The 22857-nt window shown below is 42.3% G+C and overlaps 1 protein-coding gene across 1 annotated transcript in view; it reads right to left on the bottom strand.

The window, feature by feature from the left end:
- Positions 1 to 22857, bottom strand: part of LOC128732622 (protein sevenless) — a 91488-nt gene that overhangs the window by 4020 nt on the left and 64611 nt on the right. The window contains exons 3-7 of the mRNA XM_053825913.1: positions 14157 to 14216; positions 13738 to 14082; positions 13568 to 13678; positions 9094 to 13219; positions 16 to 235 (exon numbers count right to left, since the gene is read on the bottom strand). Of these exons, the coding sequence (XP_053681888.1) occupies positions 16 to 235; positions 9094 to 13219; positions 13568 to 13678; positions 13738 to 14082; positions 14157 to 14216 (4862 nt within the window). The remainder of the gene's footprint in view (positions 1 to 15; positions 236 to 9093; positions 13220 to 13567; positions 13679 to 13737; positions 14083 to 14156; positions 14217 to 22857) is intronic.

The raw sequence follows: 22857 nt of genomic DNA, 5'->3' as shown, positions 1-22857 counted from the left end.
GTGAGCTTAACTTACGTGGAGATGTTCATGTGTGGTCGCCAGCTTACTCCCAGTTCAGTGGATGAATTGAACACAAGACGGATGTCTTCCGGTTCTGGGAATGTAAGGATATTCACGTGGTCGCTTTCACTGTAGGTTGTTTCCGTGGAGTACGCCATAATCCAAATGGTGTACGCTTGGTTGGGCTGTAGTTTCGTTAGATTAATCGACAGACTGCTGGAATCCTCATCAAAATCTGGAAAATGAAGAGAGTTATCAGGCAATGAAGAGTTGATTAGTTCATTAGCGCTCAAGCTAATTATCTTTCCATCCAACCCTTTCCCAAACCTTTTTTCAACCTCAATCAATCTTCTTCTCAGCCTCAAGTCGATCTTTCTCTCAGCTTCAAGTCGATCTTCTTTTCCACCTTAGTCGATATTCCTCTCAACCTCAGCTGATCTTCCTCTCAATCTCTAGTCAATCTTCCCCTCAACCTCAAGTCGATCTTTCTCTCAATATCAGTCGATCTTCTTCTCAACTTAAAGACGATCATCCTCTCAATTTCGGTCGATCTTTCTCTCAATCACAGTCGATCTTCTCCTCAATCTAAGTATGCTATACGCATTAAGCGATGTTTTAGAATTTACAATGACACATGACAAAGACCAGACTTTTCCCAAAAACATGACCAACCAACATTCCACAGATGGTACGAACCACAATTCCCACGAACATAACTCATACCAAACCCACTCTAAATCCTTACAAGAAACCCATATCAGATTCATAGAATAACCCGACACCTTGCAACGAAACCAGAACCAAAACACCGTTAAAACAAGATTCCTTAGAAAACATCAAGTACAAATCTCATAAACAACCTACAAGACAAAGCTCAGCCTCAAACCCATATACAATCACACCTCATCAAAATACACGAAATAGACACGATATTTTTCCTCTATACAAACAACAAGCTCAAGTGCATCGTGCGATCTTGAACTACTTTACACACGTCATTCACCCAAGAGAACTCACGCTATATTCACCACCGACGCGCTATTACAAATTCTCTCTCTTTACACTCATTCAAACTCGCTCATTCTAACTTACGTTCTATCTCACATATCCGACTTAACACGACATTCTCGACCAATCATATTGACGCTACTTAGACTTTGCATCATGGTTGAATAAAATAAGCCACACCTCCAACAATGCTATGCGAACTTACTAACACTAGGAAATAAGTTCATTAGAATAAAACTAACCTGTCGAAGCGGAAATAAAGAAGTTCTTTACAGTTCGTAGTCAGAACTAGTCTACGTCTACTAGTAACTAGTTATTCAATTAAACCGAAATATCCTCGTAAATAGGAAACCTCGTCGTATATAGGAAATAAGTCTACCTTCCTCTCAATCTCAAGTCAATCTTCCTCTCAATCTCAAGTCGATCTTCCTCTCAATCTCAGTCGATCATCTTCTCAACTTAAAGACGATCTTCCTCTCAATTTCGGCCGATCTTTCTCTCAATCTCAAGCCGATCTTCCTCCCAACCTCAAGACGATCTTCCTCTCAATCTCAAGTCGATCTTCGTCTCAGCCTCAAGTCGATCTTCTTTTCAACCTCAGTCGATCTTTCTCACAATCTTAGTTGATCATCTTCTCAACCTTAAGACGATTTTCCTCTCAACCTCAATTGATCTTCCATTCAACCTCTGTCAATTCTCAAGACAATCTTCCATCAACCTCAAGACCTCAAGTTGCATCCGCAAGCCGATGTTCTTTAATCTCAAGTCGATCTTCTCAACCTCAAGACGATCTTCCTCTCAATTTCAGTCGATCTTCCTTTTAATCTCAGTCGATTTTCCTCTCAATCTCAAATCGATATTCCTCTCAACCCCAGGTCGATCTTCCATCTTGCTCTCAAACTCAATCGATCTTACTCCAGCCTCTAGTCGATCTTCTTTTCAACCTCAGTCGATCTTTCTGTCAACGTTAGTTGATCTTTCTCTCAATCTCATTCGATCTTTCTTTCAATTTTAGACGATCATCTTCTCAACCTCAAGACCATCTTCCTCTTAACATTAGCTGATCTTCCTCCAATCTCGGTCGATCTTCCTCTCAATCTCAGTCGATCTTTCTCGCAACCTCAGTTAATCTTTCTTTCAATCTCACTTGATCTAAATCTCAATCTCAGACGATCTTCCTTTCAACCTCAGTCAACCTATCTCTAAATCCCAGTCGATCTTGCTCTCAACATCAGTCGATCTTTCTCACAATCTCAGTTGATCTTTCTCTCGATCTCAGTCGATCTTTTTCTCAACCTCAAGACGATCTTCGTCTCAATCTCAGTTGATATTTCTCCTAATCTCAGTTGATCTTCCTCTCAATCTCAGTCGATCTTCCTCTCAATATCAGTTGATCTTTTTGACAATTTCAGTCGATCTTTCTCTCAATCTCAGTCGATCTTCTTCTCAACCTCAAGACGATCTTCGTCTCAACCTTAGTTGATATTCCTCCCAATCTCACTCGATCTTAATCTCAATCTCAGACGATCTTCCTTCCAACCTCAGTCAACCTTTCTCTCAATCTCAGACGATCTTCCTCTCAATAACAGTCGATCTTTCTCACAATTTCAATCGATCTTTCTCTCAATCTCAGTAGATCTTCTTCTTAACCTCAAGACGATCTTCGTCTCAACGTCAGTTGATATTCCTCCTAATCTTAGTTGATCTTCCTCTCAATCTCAGTCGATCTTCCTCTTAATATCAGTCGATCTTTCTCACAATCTCGGTCGATCTTCCTCTCAATCTCAAGTCGATCTTCCTCTCAGCCTCAAGTCGATCTTCTTTTCCACCTCAATCGATCTTTCTGTCAACGTCAGTTGATCTTTCTCTCAATCTCATTCGAGCTTCCTCTCAATATCAGTTGATCTTTCTGACAATCTCATTTGATGTTTCTCTCATTCTTAGACGCTCATTTTCTCAACCTCAAGACAATCTTCCTTTTAACCTTAGTTGATCTTCCTCCCAAACTCGGTCGATCTTCCTCTCAATCTCAGTCGATCTTAATCTCAATCTCAGTCGATATTACTCTCAGCATCAGTCGATCTTTCTCTCAATTTCAGTCTATCCTCCTCTCAATCTCAAGTTGATCTTCCTCTCAGCCTCATGTCGTTCTTTCTCTCAACCTCAGTTGGTCTTCCTCCCAATCTCGATCGATCTTCCTCTCAATCTCAGTCGATCTTCCTCTCAATCTCAAGTCGATCTTCCTCTCAGCCTCAAGTCAATTTTCTTTTCAACCTCAGTCGATCTTTCTCTCAACGTCAGTCGATCTTCTGCTTAATCTCATTCGACCTCTCTCAATCTTAGTCGATCATCTTCTCATCCTCAAGACGATTTTCCTCTTAACCTTAGTTGATCTTCCTCCTAATCTCGGTCGATCTTCCTCTCAATCTCAAATCGATATTCCTCTCAACCTCAGGTCGATCTTCCATCTTGCTCTCTAACTCAATCGATCTTACTCCAACCTCAAGTCGATCTTTCTCACAATCTCAGTCGATCATCTTTTAAATCTCAAGACGGTCTTCTTCTCAACCTCAGTTGATCTTCCTTCCAATCTCAGTCGATCTTCCTCTCAATGTCAAGTCGATCTTCCTCTCAGCCTCAAGTCGATCTTTCTCTCTACCTCAGTCGATCTTTTTCTCAACCTCAAGTTGATCTTCCTCCTAATCTCAGTCAATCTTCCTCTTAATCTCAGTCGATCTTCCTCTAGATCTCAAGTCGATCTTCCTTTCAGCCTCAAGTCGATCTTCTTTTCAACCTCAGTCGATCTTTCTGTCAACGTCAGTTGATCTTTCTATCAATCTCATTCGATCTTTCTTTCAATCTTAGACGATCATCTTCTCAAACTCAAGACGATCTTACTCTTAACCTTAGTTGATCTTCCTCCCAATCTCGGTCGATTTTCCTCTCAATCTCAGTCGATCTTTCTCGCAACCTCAGTTAATCTTCCTTTCAATCTCAGACGATCTTAATCTCAATCTCAGTCGATCTTATTCTCAACATCAGTCGATCTTTCCCTCAATTTCAGTCGATCTTCCTCTCAATCCTCAGTCGATCTTTCTCTAAATCCCAGTTGATCCTTCTCTCAATTTCAGTCTCAAGACGATCTTCTTCTCAATCTCAGTTGACATTCCTCCCAATCTCAGTTGATCTTCTTCTCAATCTCAGTTTATCTTCGTCTCAATCTCAAGTCGATCTTCTTTTCAACCTCAGTCGATCTATCTCTCAACCTCAGTTGATGTTCCTCTCAATTTCAATCGATCTTTCTCTTAATCTTTGTTGATCATCTTCTCAACCTCAAGACGATCTTCCTCTCAACCTCAGGTGATATTCCTTTCAACCTCTGTCAATCCTCAAGACTCTTCCATCAACCTCAAGACCTCAAGTTGCATCCGCAAGCCGATGTTCTTTGATCTCAAGTCGATCTTCTTCTCAACCTCAGGTGATCTTCCATCTTGCTCTCAAACTCAATCGATCTTACTCCAACCTTAAGTCGATCTTTCTCACAATCTCAGTCGATCTTCTTCTAAAACTCAAAACGATTCTTCTCAACCTCAGTTGATCTTCCTTCCAATCTCAGTCGATCTTTCTCTCAATCTCAGTCTATCTTCCTCTCAGCCTCAAGTCGATCTTCTTTTCAACCTCAGTCGATCTTGCTCTCAACGTCAGTTGATCTTCCTCTCAATCTCATTCGACCTTTCTCTCAATCTCAGTCGATCTTACTCTCAACATCAGTCGATCTCACTCCTCCTTGACGAGAAAGCCGATTTTCCTCCTCCTTCCTAAAGACGATCTTTCTCTCAATTTCAGTCGACCTTTCTCTCAATCTCAGGCGATCTTCTTCTCAACCTCAAGACGATCTTCCTCTCAACCTCAGTTGATATTCCTCCCAATCTCAGATGATCTTCCTCTCAATCTCAAGTCGATCTTCCTCTCAGCCTCAAGTTGATCTTCTTTTCTACCTCAGTCGATGTTACTCTCAACGTTAGTTGATCTTCCTCTCAATCTCATTCGACCTTTTTCTCAACCTTAGATGATCATCTTGTCAACCTCAAGACGATCTTCCTCTTAACCTTAGTTGATCTTCCTCCCAATCTCTAGTCAATCTTCCTCTTTACCACAGTCGATCTTCCTCTCAATCTCAGTCGATCATCTTCTCAACCTCAAGACGATCTTCCTCTCAACCTCAGTTAATCTTATCAATTTAAAGACGATCTTTCTCTCAATTTCGGTTGATCTTTCTCTCAACCCAAGTAGATCTTCCTCTCAACCTCAAGACGATCTTCCTCTCAACCCTAGTTGATCTCAGTCGTTCTTCCTCTCAATTTCAAGCCGATCTTCTTCTCAATCTCAGTCGTTCTTCCTCTCAATCTCAGTCTATCTTTCTCTCAATCTCAAGTTGATCTTCCTCCTTCTTCCTAAAGACTTTCTCTCGATTTCGGTAGATCTTTCTCTCAATCTCAGTCGATCTTCCTTTCAACCTCAGTCGACCTTTCTCTCAATCTCAGTCAATCTTCCTCTCAAGCTGAGTCGATCTTACGCTCATTCTCAGTCGATCTTATTCTCGACCTAAGGGCGATCTTCTTCTTCACCTCAGTCGATCTTCCTTTCAATCTGAAGTCGATCATCCTCTCAACCTCAAGTCGATCTACCTCTCAACCTCAGTCGATCTTTCTCTCAACCTCAGTCGATCTTCTTCTCAACCTAAAGGCGATCTTCGTTTTCAGCTCACTCGATCTTCCTCTTAACCTCAGTAGAGCTTGTTCTCAACCTTAAATCATTCTTCTTCTCAACCTTAAGTCGATCTTCCTTTCAATTTTAAGTCGATCATCCTCTCAGTCGATCTTTCTCTTAAACTCAATCGATCTTTCTCTTAACCTCAGTCAATCTTCCTCTCAACCTGAATCGTTCTTACGCTCATTCTCAGTCGATCTTCTTCTCGATCTAAAGGCGATCTTCCTCCCAGCCTCAGTAGATCTTATGGTCAACCTCGAGTCAATCTTCCTCTCAATTTCAGTCGATCTTCCTTTCAACCTCAAGCCGATTTTCTTTCCCCGAGCATAGTTCATGCACTTAATCATGAATGGAATGATTGTAAAAATGACATAAAAAAACGGCTTATAAGATCTTTGTAAAAGAAGACAAAGAACCGAAAATGGGGAAAAATTGAAGGATTAGAATTGGAGGAAAAAATTGAAATGTGAAAAATTTAAATGAAGAAATAATAGAAAGAAAATAAATTCTGATATATCAGAAAAATTAAAGAGAGGAGGGAGAGGAATTGGAAAGAAAAAAAAAAGAAAATTCAGAAAAATAAAAGTGGATGAGATAAAGAGTGTTGGAAAGGGGGAAATTAAAACGGGAAATGGAAAAGAGCGAAAAGAAACGCCAAATTGAGGTAGAGAATAGATAGATAAACAGATAGATAGATAGATAGAGAATATAACTAGAGATACGAATGCAATCGAAGAGCGGAAATTACGAGTAAAATATGGACCGGAAATTGAGTAGAAAATCAGACAAAAACTGAGCTCGTTCAACAAACAAGGAATGTAAATATTAGAGATTAGAGGCAACTAAGTGGCAGAGGAAAAAATAAAAGCGTAAAGGAATAGTTAAACAAAATAAGAAAATAAATGCAAAATGTAAAAGAAGATCTGGGAAACACTTCTTTCAGGATACAAGACACTGAAATCTGCACCAACACTTCCTCACCTCACCTCCTTTGGTGTGTTTAAAGTTATCACAAAATATGTAGATGGGAGAAGAAAACTGAAAATTTGGAGAGGAAGTGAGACCCACAAGGAATAGGTAAAATCAAAACAGTTGATAATGAATATAATAACAAATAAGTAAGTAAGTAAGTAAAAATGGTAAGAAAAAAGATGAAAATCCAAAGACTTAAAACAGGAAATCACAAATGGAAAGAAGCAATAGAGAAACGAAAATTAAGAAAAGGAAACTAATATTCTCTGGAATAACAGAATAGTGAGAGGAAATAAAGAAGAGAAATGAAAAAAAGCCGCCTAAATTTCAAATTTTCATGTAGAAAAGTGCTCTGTAAAGTTTGAAGTTAGTTTAAAAAAAACCGCACAAACTCGGAAAAGTTTAGAGAGAAAGTGAAAGAAAAACGCTAGAATTCAATAAAATAAAAAATAAAAATTGCGGGCCAAAAATTACGTCAGAAACAGAAGAAAATCCAAAAACTTTCGATAGAGAAATGAAAAACTATTGAGCGCTAGGGCTAGGGCTAGCCTAGAGAGCCTTAGAGAGTCGCCATCTTAAACCGAAAATTCCAATCGAACAGAATCGGTTGTCAAACGTAAATCCAATCGAAACAGGAGACTTGTCAAAACACCGGTTAGAGAGCCTTAAAAAGAGTAACGACTAGAGAGCCTGTTACAGCTAGAGAGACGCCATCTCAAATCAAGAACATTTTTTGAGCAGATTTTTCTCAATTTTTAGCAGCTTTATATAAATTATTCAAAATAGAAGCTTCAGAGAAAGGTCTCTTGGGTATTTCATTATTATATGTAACATCGAGAAACTCGAAATCTTTAAATTAAATCGCTGGTTCTCAGAAGAATTAGCAATAACAGACAACAGCAGCATAACTATTTACGGTACGACCATTAATTGTGGTAAAATTATTATGAAAAGGAATAACATATCCAGATTTCATAAAAGTTATTTATTCCAAATGTCTGTTGCTCACTGCATTGTTGCTAGATTATTTGTTTCAGATGGCGACTCTCTAAGCTAGGGCTAGGGCTAGGGCTAGGGCTAGGGCTAGGGCTAGGGCTAGGGCTAGGGCTAGGGCTAGGGCTAAGGCTAGGGCTAGGGCTAGGGCTAGGGCTAGGGCTAGGGCTAGGGCTAGGGCTAGGGCTAGGGCTAGGGCTAGGGCTAGGGCTAGGGCTAGGGCTAGGGCTAGGGCTAGGGCTGGGGCTAGGGCTATTTAATCAGCGTTCCTTTCAAGTTTATTATTTGTGATATGATTCTAAGCCACCAACCAAACTCGGAGCCTGGACTAAATTTTGGACCCGATTCTGAACCACATTTTTTATCCGAATTTGGACCACATTCTGGAGTATAGTTTGGGCCACACACAGTTTTATGACCAGTTTTTAAGCCGCCAACCAGATTTTGAGTCAGGTTTTGAACCAGATTCGGGACCTGGACCGCATTGTGGAGCACATTCTGTTATCAACTTTTGTTTTAGATTTTGGAACAGATTTGGACTAGATTCTGTACCACATTTTGAATTACATTTTCGATAAGATTTTTAACAAGAGTTTCGAACAGAATTTGGATCCAGATTCAAGCCCTGGTCTGAACCACATACTGCATCAGATTTTGGACCACATTATTATCAGAAATGGACCAGATTTTCGAAGATTTTGGACCACATTTTGGTTAAGATTCTGAACCTAAATCAAGTTGTGACCCTTGCCGCGATTCATTTAGTTTATAAGATTTTAGATCAGATTTTGATTCAAATGCTGACACTGGACCAGAATATAAACCAAAATTTGGGCCACGTTTTTGATCAGATTTTGATTAAACCACCAATCAGAATTTTGGATCAGCTTTTTTAATCAGATTCTAGACCTGAAGCAAATGTTGTACCTCCATCAGATACTGGACGTAAGCTTTTGGTCCATTTTTATCCAATTTGGACCAGGTGTTGGATAACAGTTTAAACGACATTTTTTATTAGATTTTAAATCAGATGTGGGACCAAATTTTGAGCCATATGCTGGACCAAGACCAGATTCTGCACCACATTTTTATCAGATTTTTGATCAAATTTTGGACCAGATTCTTAAACTGAACCTGGAGCACATGTTGGGACACATTTTTAATCAGATTTTAAAGCAGCAACCAGATTTTGGATCCGAGTTTGAAGTAGATTCTAGACCTGAACCATAGTTTTGGACTTGGACTGTATCGTGGACCACATTTTTTCAATTCATATTTTGTTCCAGATTTTGAAACAGATTTAAACTAAAATGTGGATCATGTTTTGGGACTATTTCACTAAACGCTTACCTGTAACCAGCTGCTGCTGCCGATTCTTGGACCCATCGTGGATGTACTCCGTCTGCCAGTGGATCTCGTACCAAACGCGATCGCTGTTCTTCGCCACCGGCGGTGACCATCGAACCACCGCTTCGGTGGGACTGATCGCCAGCACGCTAATGTCCTGCGGTTTAGAGGGAGCACCGGCTGCCGTCGAAAACACCGCCACCGACCCTAGCCGGGGGTTCTCCAGCTCACTGTTCATTCCAAACTGTTCCTGATAGTAGTTCATCAGCAGGACCTGAAAGCGGTACTTGGTGAACGGTTTCAGTCCTTTAATGGTTTTGCTTCGATCGTAGGAAGTAACGTAGCTGCAGCTTGAGGGGTCACAGTCTTCCGTTCGGTTCAGGTCGCTTTCGTCGTAGTAAATCACGTACCGAATTCCACTCGGTTCCGTCGAACAGTTCGGGTGTACTTCCGCCTTCGGAAGTAATAAAGTTAACGAGTTTTCCGTTCTTTGCAACAACTTTGCCTGATAGTCTTGACTCCACTGCAACGGAATCAGACACCGTCGCTCCGGATAGTACTGTAACTGAAGGGGCAACAGTGTCCTTGCTCCGGGGATGGTTTTCGAGCGCAGCTCGCCCCCATCATCCATCCGAACGAACGCCTCGCCATCCTCCAACCAATAAAAATGATCACTATCCTTCGCAACACTCTTCATCTTCGGATAATATTCGAACCCAAAGTTCGCACAAGTCCTGCTGCTCAACCCAACGCTTCTAAACCCAGTTTCGGCCCAAAACAACCTAGCCTCTTCGCTGACGGAAGTCTGCAGCGCCAGAATCGGGTACACGGTAATACCAGCCGTCCGATTCGGACACTCCTCGAAGCTGTCGTCGAAAAACTCCTCCGTCCGACCCTCGTCAAAATCGTGCACATAAATCACATCCTCCGGCACCTTCTCCGTCCAGAAGAGCTTCCGCTCGAAGGGAGCCACCACCAGATTCGTTACGTTACCGGCACTGTAGACGATCTTCTCCACGTGCACTCCCTCCTCCTCGTAGCGGTTCAGATCAAAGGAGTAGAGTGCACTTCCGATCACCTCCTGCTGGGACCAGTAGAGGATCCTTCGGATCCAATCCACGGTTAGTGACAGAACTGGTCCACCGATGGAGTAGAGTTTCGATTTTAAGCTACCATCGTATTGAAATAGTTCATTGTTTTCGTCTACCCAAATTAGCTTGCGTTCACGGGCTATTCGGGTCATGAAGGTTACCGGGGTTGAGGTACTGACCACCTGGCGCGATTCGCCGGAATCGAAGTCCACTCGGATGATGTGCTCGGAGGTGGCGATCAACGCCTCCGGGATCGGATGATCCTCGGCTGTGCTTACGGATTGGACGGTGGTCATGTCCCCTTCGCGTGCCTTGGTCAGGGCTTGCACCCGGAAGAAGTATGTTACGTTGTGTACGAGGTTTTGAACGATGCGTTCCGTGCGGTTGGTGAGTTCGTTCCGAAGGACCTGATTGGTGAGGCCGTCCTCTTCGTACCAGCAGTGTACCTTGTAGCCGATGATCGGTCCGTTGGGGGTTTTCGGTGCCGACCAGCGGAAGGTGGCTTCGATGGTGTGGATGTCCTGAATGGGGTCTTTGACGTGTTTGATGAAAACGCGCGGACGCGTTGGTTGGGAGGGTTTTCCCGACGGGCTGAAGAGGCGAGCACTGGAGAAGACCGACGAACGCCAGTAGGTGAAGGCGTTGATGGTGACGTTGATTTCGCTGTGCGGTGGGAGCAGGTTTGCTCCCGAGCTGTTGTAGATGTGGAAGGGCTTGTGCAGTTCGTGGATTTCGTCTTTTCGGCCCTTCACCTTGATGGTGATTTTGTAGAATACTTTGCCGTAGTTGACGTTCGTGACCGGGTCCCAGACGATGTTGAACTTCTTCCAGGTTCCCTGGATGCGGATCGAGGTGTCGTTCACCTGCATCGGGAGGACATTTACGTTTTGGTTGTCCTCCGGGTAGATGTGGTGAGCCGGATCGATGATGGTGAAGGCACGCGTTCCGTTGAGTTTTTGGTTTCTGATGTGGGCGAGGTTTTCGCCTCGGAGATCGCCGATCACCACCTCGTCCTGTTGAAGCCACAGCAGCCGGTCGCTAAAATGAGTTAGCGGACCTCGTGGCGACTGCTCGGCCAGTACCGTGACCAAGGAACTAACCTTCGACGACCCAGTTCCAGCCATGTGCGCACTGAACAACTCGGAGTTGCTGATGCTCCGCACAATCCAGTACACCTTCTCACTATCCATATCCAGCGTCAACCCAATCACCCCCTTCCCGGTGAACCGATCATTCTCCAAGTAGTAACTATGCCGATCCTTGCCGTTCAACCGGAAAGCTTCCATCGCAAACTCCGACGTGTAGTAAATGTACCCCCGCAGGGCGTCGAACTTAATCTCCCGCACATTCTTCACATTGTGAATCGGCTCGTGTTGCTCCCCGTGCAAACTACTCCTCATGATCATCTGCTGCGAGGGGTTGTAGAAGTACAACCTCCTCCCGATCCAATCAACCGTCACGCACTCGACCGACTCCAGTTCCCGTAGCTTACTGATCTGCCCCTCACTTTGATTGTAAAAAACCAACGTTGAATTACTCACCACATACAGAATACTCTCGAACCAAGCGATATCCGTCACAACCCCATCCTCCAGCTCCGCTCGACTAATCAACGTCTCCACGGCATCACCAATAACATCACTTCGCATGATCCCCTCGCTACCGGACCACAGCAGATGCCGCTCGTGGGCGTCCTTCAATGTCCGTGCACGGAACTCCGTACTCCAAGGTCCCCGTCCGGCATGCGTGTAGGCAGCAGCCTTGATCACGTAACCCTTACCCGGTGCCAGCAGATCCCCATCCATCGAAACGAACGAAGTTTCGTTAATCTCCGGATACGCTACTACCTTACCACTACCTTCCTCGCTCAGCTCCAGCTCGTACATCCACTCCTGCCAGGCGCCCTTACCCTTGATCCCTAGCAAGTGGGGTTCATTCCAGAAGATCTTGATCTTGTTGTTCGTCAGCAGGGCTTGAACGTTTCTCGGTGGATTCACCGGAACCGGAATCGGCTGCGCCGACGAAAGGTTCACGCAGATGCTGAAATAGGTGTGCGTCGTCGTGTTCGAATCGATCGGGAAGGCATTGTGGAAGTAACTGTCCTGCTTCAGGTGGTAGTCTTCGGCCAACAGTTCCTTACCGTTGGTCCAGTAGAACAGGCCATTAGCTAGGGCGATCGATTTGACCTTTTCGAAGCGTGGTCGCTGCGTATTGCTGCGAATGTTTTCCGTTGTTTTGCCGTCCAGGGAGATCGCCAGAACGGTGTTGGCGTCCTGGTCGGGGACCAGCACTCGAAAGCTGGTGTGATCGATTGAAAAAGCACCCAGGTTGTGGTGGTTGTTCAACTGAAGGGGTTTGATTTCGTGCTTTACGCCGTTGGAGATGTCTCCGAGATCAAGACGGAAGAGGCCGGCATCCGGCGAACGGCTGCTGATGACCCAGAAAAGGTACCCGTTGAATGGGTCCACTTCGAAGTGCTCCGGCTGTCGTTGAAGGCCAGCGATGGCTACGGTCATTCGATCGCCGCTGAAATCACAGCGGGAAATCTGCCACAGCCCGGTGCTTTTGGCCTGTCCAAGAATGTAGAGATGGTCGTTCAACCAATCGACCGAGAGTAGCGTCGGGCGGAAGTTGTGGCCAGCGTCCGGCGTTAGGATGGCGATTCGTCCCTTCTCCGCCGCTAAGCGGAGCGGGGCTTTGTAGATGAAACCGGCGTCGTCCGAAACGAAGATTAAATTGCGCCGAATGTGAACAGCGGTGCCGCGGATGCGGTGGCTTGGGCTACGGTAGAAGTTGGTTGGCGAAGCGGACAGAAGGTTTGAGGTTCCCTGCGAGAGGACGGCGTGCTCTGCGCCGAGGATTAGCGTCGGACTGATGTCCTCCTCCAGGTCCAGCGGTTGAATGGGCGTTCGTACGTAGGTTGTCGATGGAGGGCCTTCGCCCTCCGGGTTGCGCATGGTAACCGAAACCGAATAGTTCCGTTCCGGGGCGAGCTTCTCGAACATGTAGTGTCGGGAAGTGTTGGACTCCGGGATGTCCTGTAGAAAATTGAATGAAAAGCGTCAGTTTTTTGGGAAATGGAATCAAATGCAAGCGTCAGCTGGTTAGTAAAGACACACACTGATGAAAGACAAGCGTAGGTGCAGGCTGTTAGCGAGGCTGTTAGTAGATTCGTTTAAAAAACCGTAGCAACGGAAAGCAGAGGGCCTAGCAAGGCTAGATAGGATAGTTAATACTGTAAACGGGTTGGGAACCTTCAGGGCACTGTAGCCTAGGGGGTCGATATCTTTGATCTGTAACACGTATGACAGGATGGGACCGTTCGGGAACGGTCCGGGTTCCCATGAGATGGATATTCGTGAATAGTCTACCGCTACGGCGCGTACAATTTTCGGTTCGGACTTCGGCGGACCCTGGGCGGAAGTCAGAATGATGACGCTTTGCTCCGAAATCAGCACTTCATCGTGCGGCGGCGAAAGCAGCAGCGCAACTCGGAACTGCAAACGAAAAAATCGAACATTACAACCGAATTGACTGTCTACCCGAGCAAACTTACCCGATACTTCGTGTAGGGCTGCAGATTATCGACCCGTATGGTGGAGTTGTCCCCCATGCTTTGATTGCGGCAGAACTTCCAGTCACCGGCGACTTCCTCGTAGCGCCACTGTACCAGATAGCTGCGTGGACCGCGGCTTTTCTGGCGCGACAACTGCACCGAACGTTCCGGAATTTCCCACTCCAGCGAAAGGGAAGTCGCGGTAAGGCTGTCGGCCACCAGCGCCGGCGCCGGAGGCGTCCCAATCTCCGCCTTCAGCCACTTGAAGTACCGATTCAGCGCATCGTTGCAACCCATCACACAGTACAGCTCCTTGGGCTCCAGCAGCTCCTGGTCGGTTTTGTTCTACCACAAACAAAAAACAAGCATCCTTTCATAAGCAGGAAATCAAACCAAATCAACGGGGGCCAAATACTTACGCACACAGTTTGGCAGGACGACTCCAGGGCTAGTTCCCACAGACGGCACCCCACAGCGCACTGAAACCAAACGAAGGGAAAAACCGGTGGTTAGTGATTTCGCAAACTGAACTGAAATTACGCTTGATTAATTTGCTAAGTGGCACCCGCATGTGCTGATTTGTGCCCCGAATCGAAATATTTCCTAGAGCGATAGGGGCTGAGCTGATTGATAATCAACAACAACTCAGTAGGCCACGCGCGCTGTGCCGAAAATATACGCGGCTGCTGAAAGCTGAAAGCATTTAATTTGATTTAATTACTGGCTAATCGGACGAGTGCGTCCTTGTCGGTCGGTTGGTTGGTCGGTCGGTCGGTCGGTCGATTGACCGACCGATTCCGAGGTAGCGCCACGCAACGACGGAAAACAGACAGACAGCAAGCAGTGTTCGTTTGGTAAAAAGGGAGATAACCTCTCAAGATACACCTTCCCTATTTCTTTCGCCATCCATCGCCACACGCCAGTAAAGAAGAGGTATCACAAACATAAATATTACGTCGAATGAAAAATTATTTCAACGATCCACGAATTCTGGATCATCATCATCATCTTCTTCAGTGGTTGTCGGTCGTCGGTCGGGTCGGCAGACAGACAAGCATGGTTTAAGAAATCTAAATCATTCCTGTTAATAGACCTAATGATCCACTAGCGTTGATTGCTGCGGCTGCTGCCTAGCAGTTGCCACTCGAGACTTGCTGGCCTGATGGCCAGCCAGCCAGCCGGAAAGCGGGGGCGTCCGAGAAATGTGTGGTATTAATTCGAACTGTCCCCGTGCCGTGCCTGTCTAATGTGGCTGAGCCGTGGATGAATTGTTTTCAAAGAGTTTCGCATTCTTAGCGGTGATTCGTGCCTGCCTGCAGTCGTTGGAAAGTGTAGCATCAATTCGGGAAGGGGATCGAAGTAGGCATAGCAGTGCTAGAGCATGGGGTGACATGTATTGGTCTAAATAGCAGTTAGGGCATAACGCATAACACAATCACCCCAATTCTGTACTTCGAATCGATTTATGTTTCTTTTGAAACTGACATTTCGTTCGACATCGAATTTTGTATTCCACATTTCGAACGACTTTTTGGTGTGTTTCCTGATATAGGGGAACTGTGGGTAAGACGAACCGGTTAAGAAGAACATCTAATATAATACACTGAATTCGCTTTTTACGCGGTTTTCTTTTACGCGACTATTTTTACGCGGTTTTCGGAATTTACGCGGTTTTCGGAATTCACGCGGTTTTTGTACGCGGTTTTTGTACGCGGTTTTGATTTACGCGAGACGTATCCTTTGCGTAAAAAGCGACTTGAGTGTATTTTATAATTTCTTAAATATGCGTCCCTGCGACAGTCTTCAGTGAAAACGCGTAGTTTAGCATACTAAATAACTTTGTAGAACACTCGAAAGCAGTAAAAAAAATCGCGTGCAAAGTTATTGAGCAAAATTGATTTTTAAGCGCTCCTTTTTAACACATCATTATATTTCGCAACCGATAAGATAGTTACTATATTCAGCAAAATTGCTTATTTTAGCATGTTCTGCAACTTTTTGAAGAAAAAAATTTTTTTTTATTTATATAAAAAAACAAAAGTTCGAATCACCCTAATAGTGCAGAAAGATGCGCTATATTTTATTATTAAACTTCTCCGAAGACACAACCCTTGAAAAATTACGCATTTTTTACCCAATTGCTAATGTCCGAGTTTTTTTTTCAAAATTTGACCACTGTGCAATAAGATGACGAAAGAACGACAAAAAGATAACGAAGAGGCGACAAAAAACAACAAAAAGACGACGAAACGTGACGAAAAGGTGATGACAAACTGGCGAAAAGGCCATTGGAAAATAAAACCGAAGACGACAAAAAAGCGATCAATCGCCATAAAAGACAATAAAATTTGACAACAAATCGCTGAAAAGAGACAGACAAACTATGCAAAGTGGGCGAAAATACGATGAAACAACGCCAAAACTGCACCAAAAATAACAAAAGAACACGACAAAAAATGACAAATTCTACAGAAAGACGTCAAAAAAACGGCGAAAAGGCGTCGAAAAGATAACAATAAGATGCTAAACAGTGACAAAACATGACTAAAAAAGACAAAAAAACAAAAACATGGCAGAAAGACGTTTGAAAGTGTCAAAGAGACGTTGAAACCAAAAAGACGATTAGAACGGAAGAATCCGTCGAAAAAAGTGACAAAAATGCCCAAAGGAGATGTCAAAAAATGACGAATAGAAGACAGAAATACGTAAAAATCGCACGGCTGAAAATCTCGGAAATAAAGAAAAAAAATAGTGGCAAAAACGATCACGATAAGACATAGTATGGCAGAGAGGTGACAAAATACGACTTGTACGTAGAGAAGACAACAAAGAGATGGCAAGAAGACAATGAAAAGGTACCGAAACGGCAGCTGATGAACAGACGACGAAGAGGCGGTGAAAAGACGATAGAAAAATGGCGAAAAAGTAATGGCGAGTAGGCGAAAAGACGATGAAAGACGGCAAAACGTAATAAAAATGCCGAAAAAATGCCAGCACAGCAACAAAAATTGCAAAACGACCATAAAAAACGACAAAATGTCTGTAAATGGATTCAAAACAGGCGATGAAGAGCCATTAAAAGGAAAGAAAAAAACACCGACAAAAAATGGTAAAAACGGATGATAGAAAGACGACGAATGAATCACGAGAGTAAATTGCCTATTTAATAAAAGAAAGTAAATCCGTAGCACAGCACAGAAGTGGAAGTCCGAACGATTCGGCGATCAAACTGGTAACACTCTTTTTTGTTTTTATTTTTCTTTGGGAAGGCTTTCGTATTGTTGCAAATTTAAAGCTTGAATATATGATAACTTAGAAAGTAAAAGTCCCAGAGATTTGCGGTCTTCTGCAAAAACGTGTATTTTGAAAGCTTCGATAATTGCCTAGAACATTGTATTCTTGAAAAATGTATTTAAGAAAAGTTATGTATGAAAAATCAATTTTTAAAGAAGTTTTAAAGAATATGCCCTATAGTTCAGCACTCGATAAAGATAAAAATTTTATTTCTTCAGCAAAGTTGCTTGTTTTTACAATATTTACAACTTTGCCGAAGAAACTATATCTATATTTCCTAACACAAAATAGTTATTTTTTTATTTTCATTATAGTAAGCGATGACTAACTTTTGACAGTTTTCGATTAAGGGGGATATTTATACGAACAAAAGTGCTGAAGACCATAAATGATAAAATGAAAGCAAAAGACGCTAGGAAAAAAAGTTCCGCTTGTCGCCCTTTTGGACTACTGTGCACTGGTCCAGAACCTTTTTTGGTGCGCTTAGAGTTTTGAGCGGGAAAACTTGGTTTTAGATTTATGGAACCTTTGAAAGAGTTTCTTTAAATTACGAGTTCCATCGTCTAGTGGAATTCAAATTTTGATTAATCTCCCTAAAAGTGCAATATAAAATTTATTTTTCTTCAGTTTCAATAGAACACATTGATGTGTTCTGCAAAGTTGTATAGCGTATTATGATAAGAAATTTTGCTGAAGACAGTAACCTTCTACCTCTTCAGCAAAGATAGAAAAATCCTGTTTCTCACATATAAAAAATCGTTAAAATCAGTTTTTCTATTTTAGCTGTTTTTGTAGTTGTTGTATGATTTTTTCAAGTCTTACAAAATTATAAAAATAGGGAAAATACACAACATTGTTGAATATACTATACTTTTATCATAGCTTATTTAGGAATTGTAGAACTTTTAACATAAAAATATCCTAATTCTGACCCCGACTTACGCGCAAAAAAGGCATCATTTCATTCCAAAACTCTTCCTTGGAAATCAAATAGGTTCATGCAGACTGAAAAGCTTTATAAATCATATTTAAAAGCACAAAAATTAAACAAAATTTATAAACCTATAGGTTGACAAAATCGGGATAGCTGATAAAATCGGGGATAGACAAAATCGGAACATTGCTGTATATGACTGCTTGTTGGCAGTGAGAGAAAATAGGCTTTGTGATTACTATCTCGAACAGCTGGGATTTAGCACAAAGGGCTGATATTAGCTTGTAATTTATTTTTGACTTTTATCTGATCTCCCTTCTTGAAGATTGAGAATATATAAGCTTACTTCAGTCTCCACACCAGACAAAGTATTCGGTAGCCGTGCCGAATGATGGTGTGAAGAGGTGGCGAAAAAATGATGACAAGTAGGCGAAAAGTTGATGAAAATAAAAGACAATGACAAAAATACGATGGAAGGACACCGAAAAACACCAGAGAAAATACAAAAAATGTCAAAAGCCGAACAAGAACCCTTCAAATTGAACTGATGCCCAATCCACCAACAAAAGAGAAACAAGAAGCGGTTTTTAAAGCCAAACTGCCGTTCTGTGGCGAAAAATTTAAGTTTTATAGTTTTTAAGCAAGTTGCAAGAAACGTATGTGAAGACTAATGAAAATCAGAAAGATATTTTCAACAAGTTTATTTTATTTAAAAATACTTCTTATTTATGTGTTACAAAGTAAAGAATTGCACCTTTCATAGGTAAATTAGTATCACAGCGGCGTTTCTTCTCATTTTTGGCATCCTTGGGATCGCGTTGATTAGTAGCAACGAAGCTTTTTCCACCATTGATATTATCCTTTCGTTTTAAACTAAAAAGAGCCCATATTTTCCGAACTAAATACTGGCGTACGGAACCGGTCACTTTGAGCGGCGTTGAGTGCAAGGTTGTTACTCTGGGCGACGGGTCAGCATCGGTGGTGGTGGCGCTGCCGGTAGTTACTCGCATCGATAAGCCATAACACAGTGCGCACAACCCATCCCGGGCCGGATTACCGGCCGGAAATCCACAGAGCAAACGACACAACTGCTGCATTGTTCGTGTGTTGTTCGTAAATCGTAAAGAAAAACTTCAAAATCAAAATCGGTGACTCCTGGAAGGGGTGACAGAATCTGACTGAAATGTGAATTTTGCCCTCGCTTTTAAGTACCGACATAGGTACGTTTTAAATTCTGGGTAGTTCTTCAGGCAGCTTCGGATTAGTTCGTACTTTACCTATTTTGTAAGTTATAGTTTACCTATTTTGTAAGGACTCTTTATGCTGTGGTATAACCATTTACTATAGATTTTTTGAGAGACGTAAGGAGAACTTATTTTATGCATTACCTACAAATGCTAGATTATTTTTTCGGGAAGTTGAATTGCAAAGCACAGATATCTAGGTCCATTGTGAGTTTTAATGAACGGAATAATACGTTTTTACAGGTACTCCTACCTGTACAATTTGGAATCTACAATCTTGTTTGTTACGATCTTACGAAAACGCTTTCTTGAGAATTTGTCAGCAAAATGAATTTGAATCCTCGACCGACTGAGTGAGTTTGCAGAACTTTTGTCCGGAAAACTGCCCATAATCCTTCTTCAGGTACGTTTCGTCGTCCTTGAGGATACATCCTTCGAACGTCATAAGAATCTCATTGTAACACTTCCGGGCACGTCTTTTAGCCGCTGGATTCTGCTTTAGTGTCCTTTTTGGTTGCTTACTAGCCCGAAAAGATCGAAATCTTTCTCGCAGATGAATCCTTCTGACGGTACCTTGATTAGCATTGAAAAAACGAACATTTCAAAACAAACTGCTGGCAAAACATTCCAAATTCTACCACTAGAATGAGTTTTCAACATCTAGCGTTTTGTGCATCAATCTTTCCATTTGGGGAAATCTTTAGTTTTAAATTAGAAAAATTTAAAACTAGAGTTCATAAGTCCGACTCAAATTTTTCTCCCTTTGCCAGTTGCAATTGTTGTTGAGAAGCGTTACAGCTGGCACGTACGATATTCTGAGACATTTCTTCCCAAATCTGCTTTGCTACGTTGCTAGAAAGTATCTACAGTCAATAGTTTGGTGCTCCCTAGTTTGGCTGGCATGTAACCCCATACATAGAATTCGAGAGAATTCAAATCAGACGCATAGCCAGGACCTTTGTTCGAAGAAATAAAAGCCGGAAAATTGTCCTCACACCAAGCCTACATAGCTATCGCCCGGTGAGGCGGTGCAGAATCTTGCTGGAAGCAGTATGGAACTTTCTTGTAGTGTTTTTTGACGATAGATAGCAAATCGTTCTTCAAAACATTATCGATGTGCTTTTCAGTTAAACCATTGTTTAACCCAGACTGATCTGGTTTCCGCCGAATTCGACCTCTTTGACTCGTTTGATAGCTTCCGGTGACCTTGCAATGCGTTTACGGTCAGATGTTGGGAAGTATTTTCCAAGAACCGGTTTCCTCGGATACGCTAGATGATGAATCTTTCTTTTATTCTGAGTTGCTTCAGCTTTTCTAAAAAAAATTAAACGGTCGAAATTTTTTCACAAAGAGACTTATCACAACATAAGTTCCCATTTTTACGTCCATGTGATTAGCACGACTCTTGAAAATAAAAATTCAAAACAAACTTGCAAGCAGTGTGACATTTGAATACACTCTAAACGAAAAATTTGCAGATGCAGATACATCTGTGATAAACCCATTTTTAATTACACACGCCCAAAAAAAACACTGGCAGTTATTACTATTCACCCTGTAAACTCAACTACATTAATACACTTTTGCTAAGAGCTTAGTTTACCCGCTAAATTCTAATTCTAAACAGTGCCTGACACCTCGCCATCTTGGATGGCTTATTAGTTCGTTTATTTATTTACGATCGACAATGTTTCAAATCGTCGGCTTCAGCCACGTGTTTAACCTCGCTGGAAATAGTTCGAATAACTAATTAGGGGAACTGTGGGTAAGACGAACAGGGTGGGTAAGACGGACAGGTGGTTGATTCTACCAGTTAAGCATTAAAATTCGTAAATGTTTTGATGGGCATCCAACCATCTTCCTATCTTATGATGTTTGAACGTTTCAATCATCATTTAAAACTTTCCGATTTTGATAAAGTACAAAAAAACTAAAAATTGGACAAGATTCTGCGTTTGGATGTAACTTTTTTTCCATCGGAATTAAGATTTTTGAGTGGTTTAGTTCCAAAATGTTGCCCATAGCATGAAGAATTTCGATTTAATACCTTTTCAAGTAACGTCTCCATTGAAATAATACGTAATTTCATTTGCGTATGAAAAATTGTGAACGCTTTAAAAAAATGTATAATGATGGGGTGAAATGGACAACTGCTAGTGTGGGTAAGATGGTCAGTGAACATATTATGTTAAAATTGTTGATTTTACTTCTTAGTGATATCTCATGCATATAAATGAAAATTTAACCGGCAAACGTGAACTTCAAACAAATCAGTAGCGGCCAGGCATGAAACAGTTTTTGGAATGCTTGTTCATATTGCCGCTGCCAAACAACTTTCTATTGGCTGCCTCTAGTGGGAGGAGGTGGACTGCCCCCCTCATTTTTTGCACGCTACACCACCATATTTTACGTATTCAATTTGCTAAGGGTTAAAAATAATAATATGCGCTCAGTTGGGGCGATTCATAATACCTGTCCATCTTACCCCCACACATTGTCCGTTTCACCCGCAGCCCTAAAAAAGTTCACTTTTTCGGACCATTTTTAAAATTCAAAATACACATTGAAAAACATTTTGAAGTAGGACTACTTCTTTGATTTCTATATTGGGGTGCACTTCAGAAAAACGAAAAGGGAACATGTAACGAAAAGTGGTTATGGTTTACACGCTTATAACTCAGTCATCCCTCAATAGATTCTAGAGATATTGGTATCAATCGATTGGAAATTTTTCAAAAAATCCATTTCTACATAGTTTATTACATGTTTCCCTAACAGACATGTAATAATTAAGAAAATATTAGACGAACATTCATAAATTCAATATTTTCATTTTTTTTCCCTCCCCACGTCAATGCTTCCCAAGCACAGATGACAGAAATATATACGAGATGAGCTATGGTTTAAGCTTCCTTTGATTGTATTTAGTTTACGCCTTGTAATAGAATCCGTTCGAAAATTGTTAGGCTTTAGCTGTTGCTGCTTGCTGCTTCTCCGGAATAAGGCATCGAAGACATCCAAATTCACGGAGCGAGACGCCAACAAACCGAAGAAGCCATCGACTCGTCCGTCAGCGAACGATATGGTTTTCGCTGCTATCAATGCCCTGAATAATCAACGGATCTTCGCTGCAAGCCGTCTTCAAGTAAATCGCCGCCAACCACAATTGTGACGTTTCAAGCTTGGTCACATTCGTGAAAATGGTTTTGAAATTAGGTAGCTGTCGAAAAGGTCGAAAAGCTGGTCCAAACAAAGAGAGCAGGCGCTTCCGATTCGTTTAAGGTTGATAAAACGGACGATAACAAATTAAATTTGCTAACTGCTGTAAAGGCGGCTCCGATTAAAGCTGTACTACTGGAGTAAATATGCGGCAAAAATCTACTAAGCCAATGGAATCCACAGCAAAGGCACCGAAAGCCTCCAAAAGAAGTCGTTCCAGCGGAGAAGGTGGCCCGAAAAAAGCTGCTGCCCAGATGTAAATTTCCTTGATTTGCATTACTAGTATCTGGTAGAAAACAATCAGTTCTTTTAAGAACTGCTGAGTAAGTAGACGAAGCAGTTAAATTGATTTTTCTCACATTTTTCCTCAATTTAAAATGAACATGACAAATTGGAAGTTTATCAACTATGCGCGTACGAGCCGCCAGT

The sequence above is a fragment of the Sabethes cyaneus genome, chromosome 1 (genome assembly GCF_943734655.1).
Source record: "Sabethes cyaneus chromosome 1, idSabCyanKW18_F2, whole genome shotgun sequence".
NCBI classification, from domain to species: Eukaryota; Metazoa; Arthropoda; class Insecta; order Diptera; family Culicidae; genus Sabethes; species Sabethes cyaneus.
The sequence above is the reverse complement of the archived record's forward strand: the minus strand, read 5'-3'. Positions and strand labels throughout refer to the sequence as shown.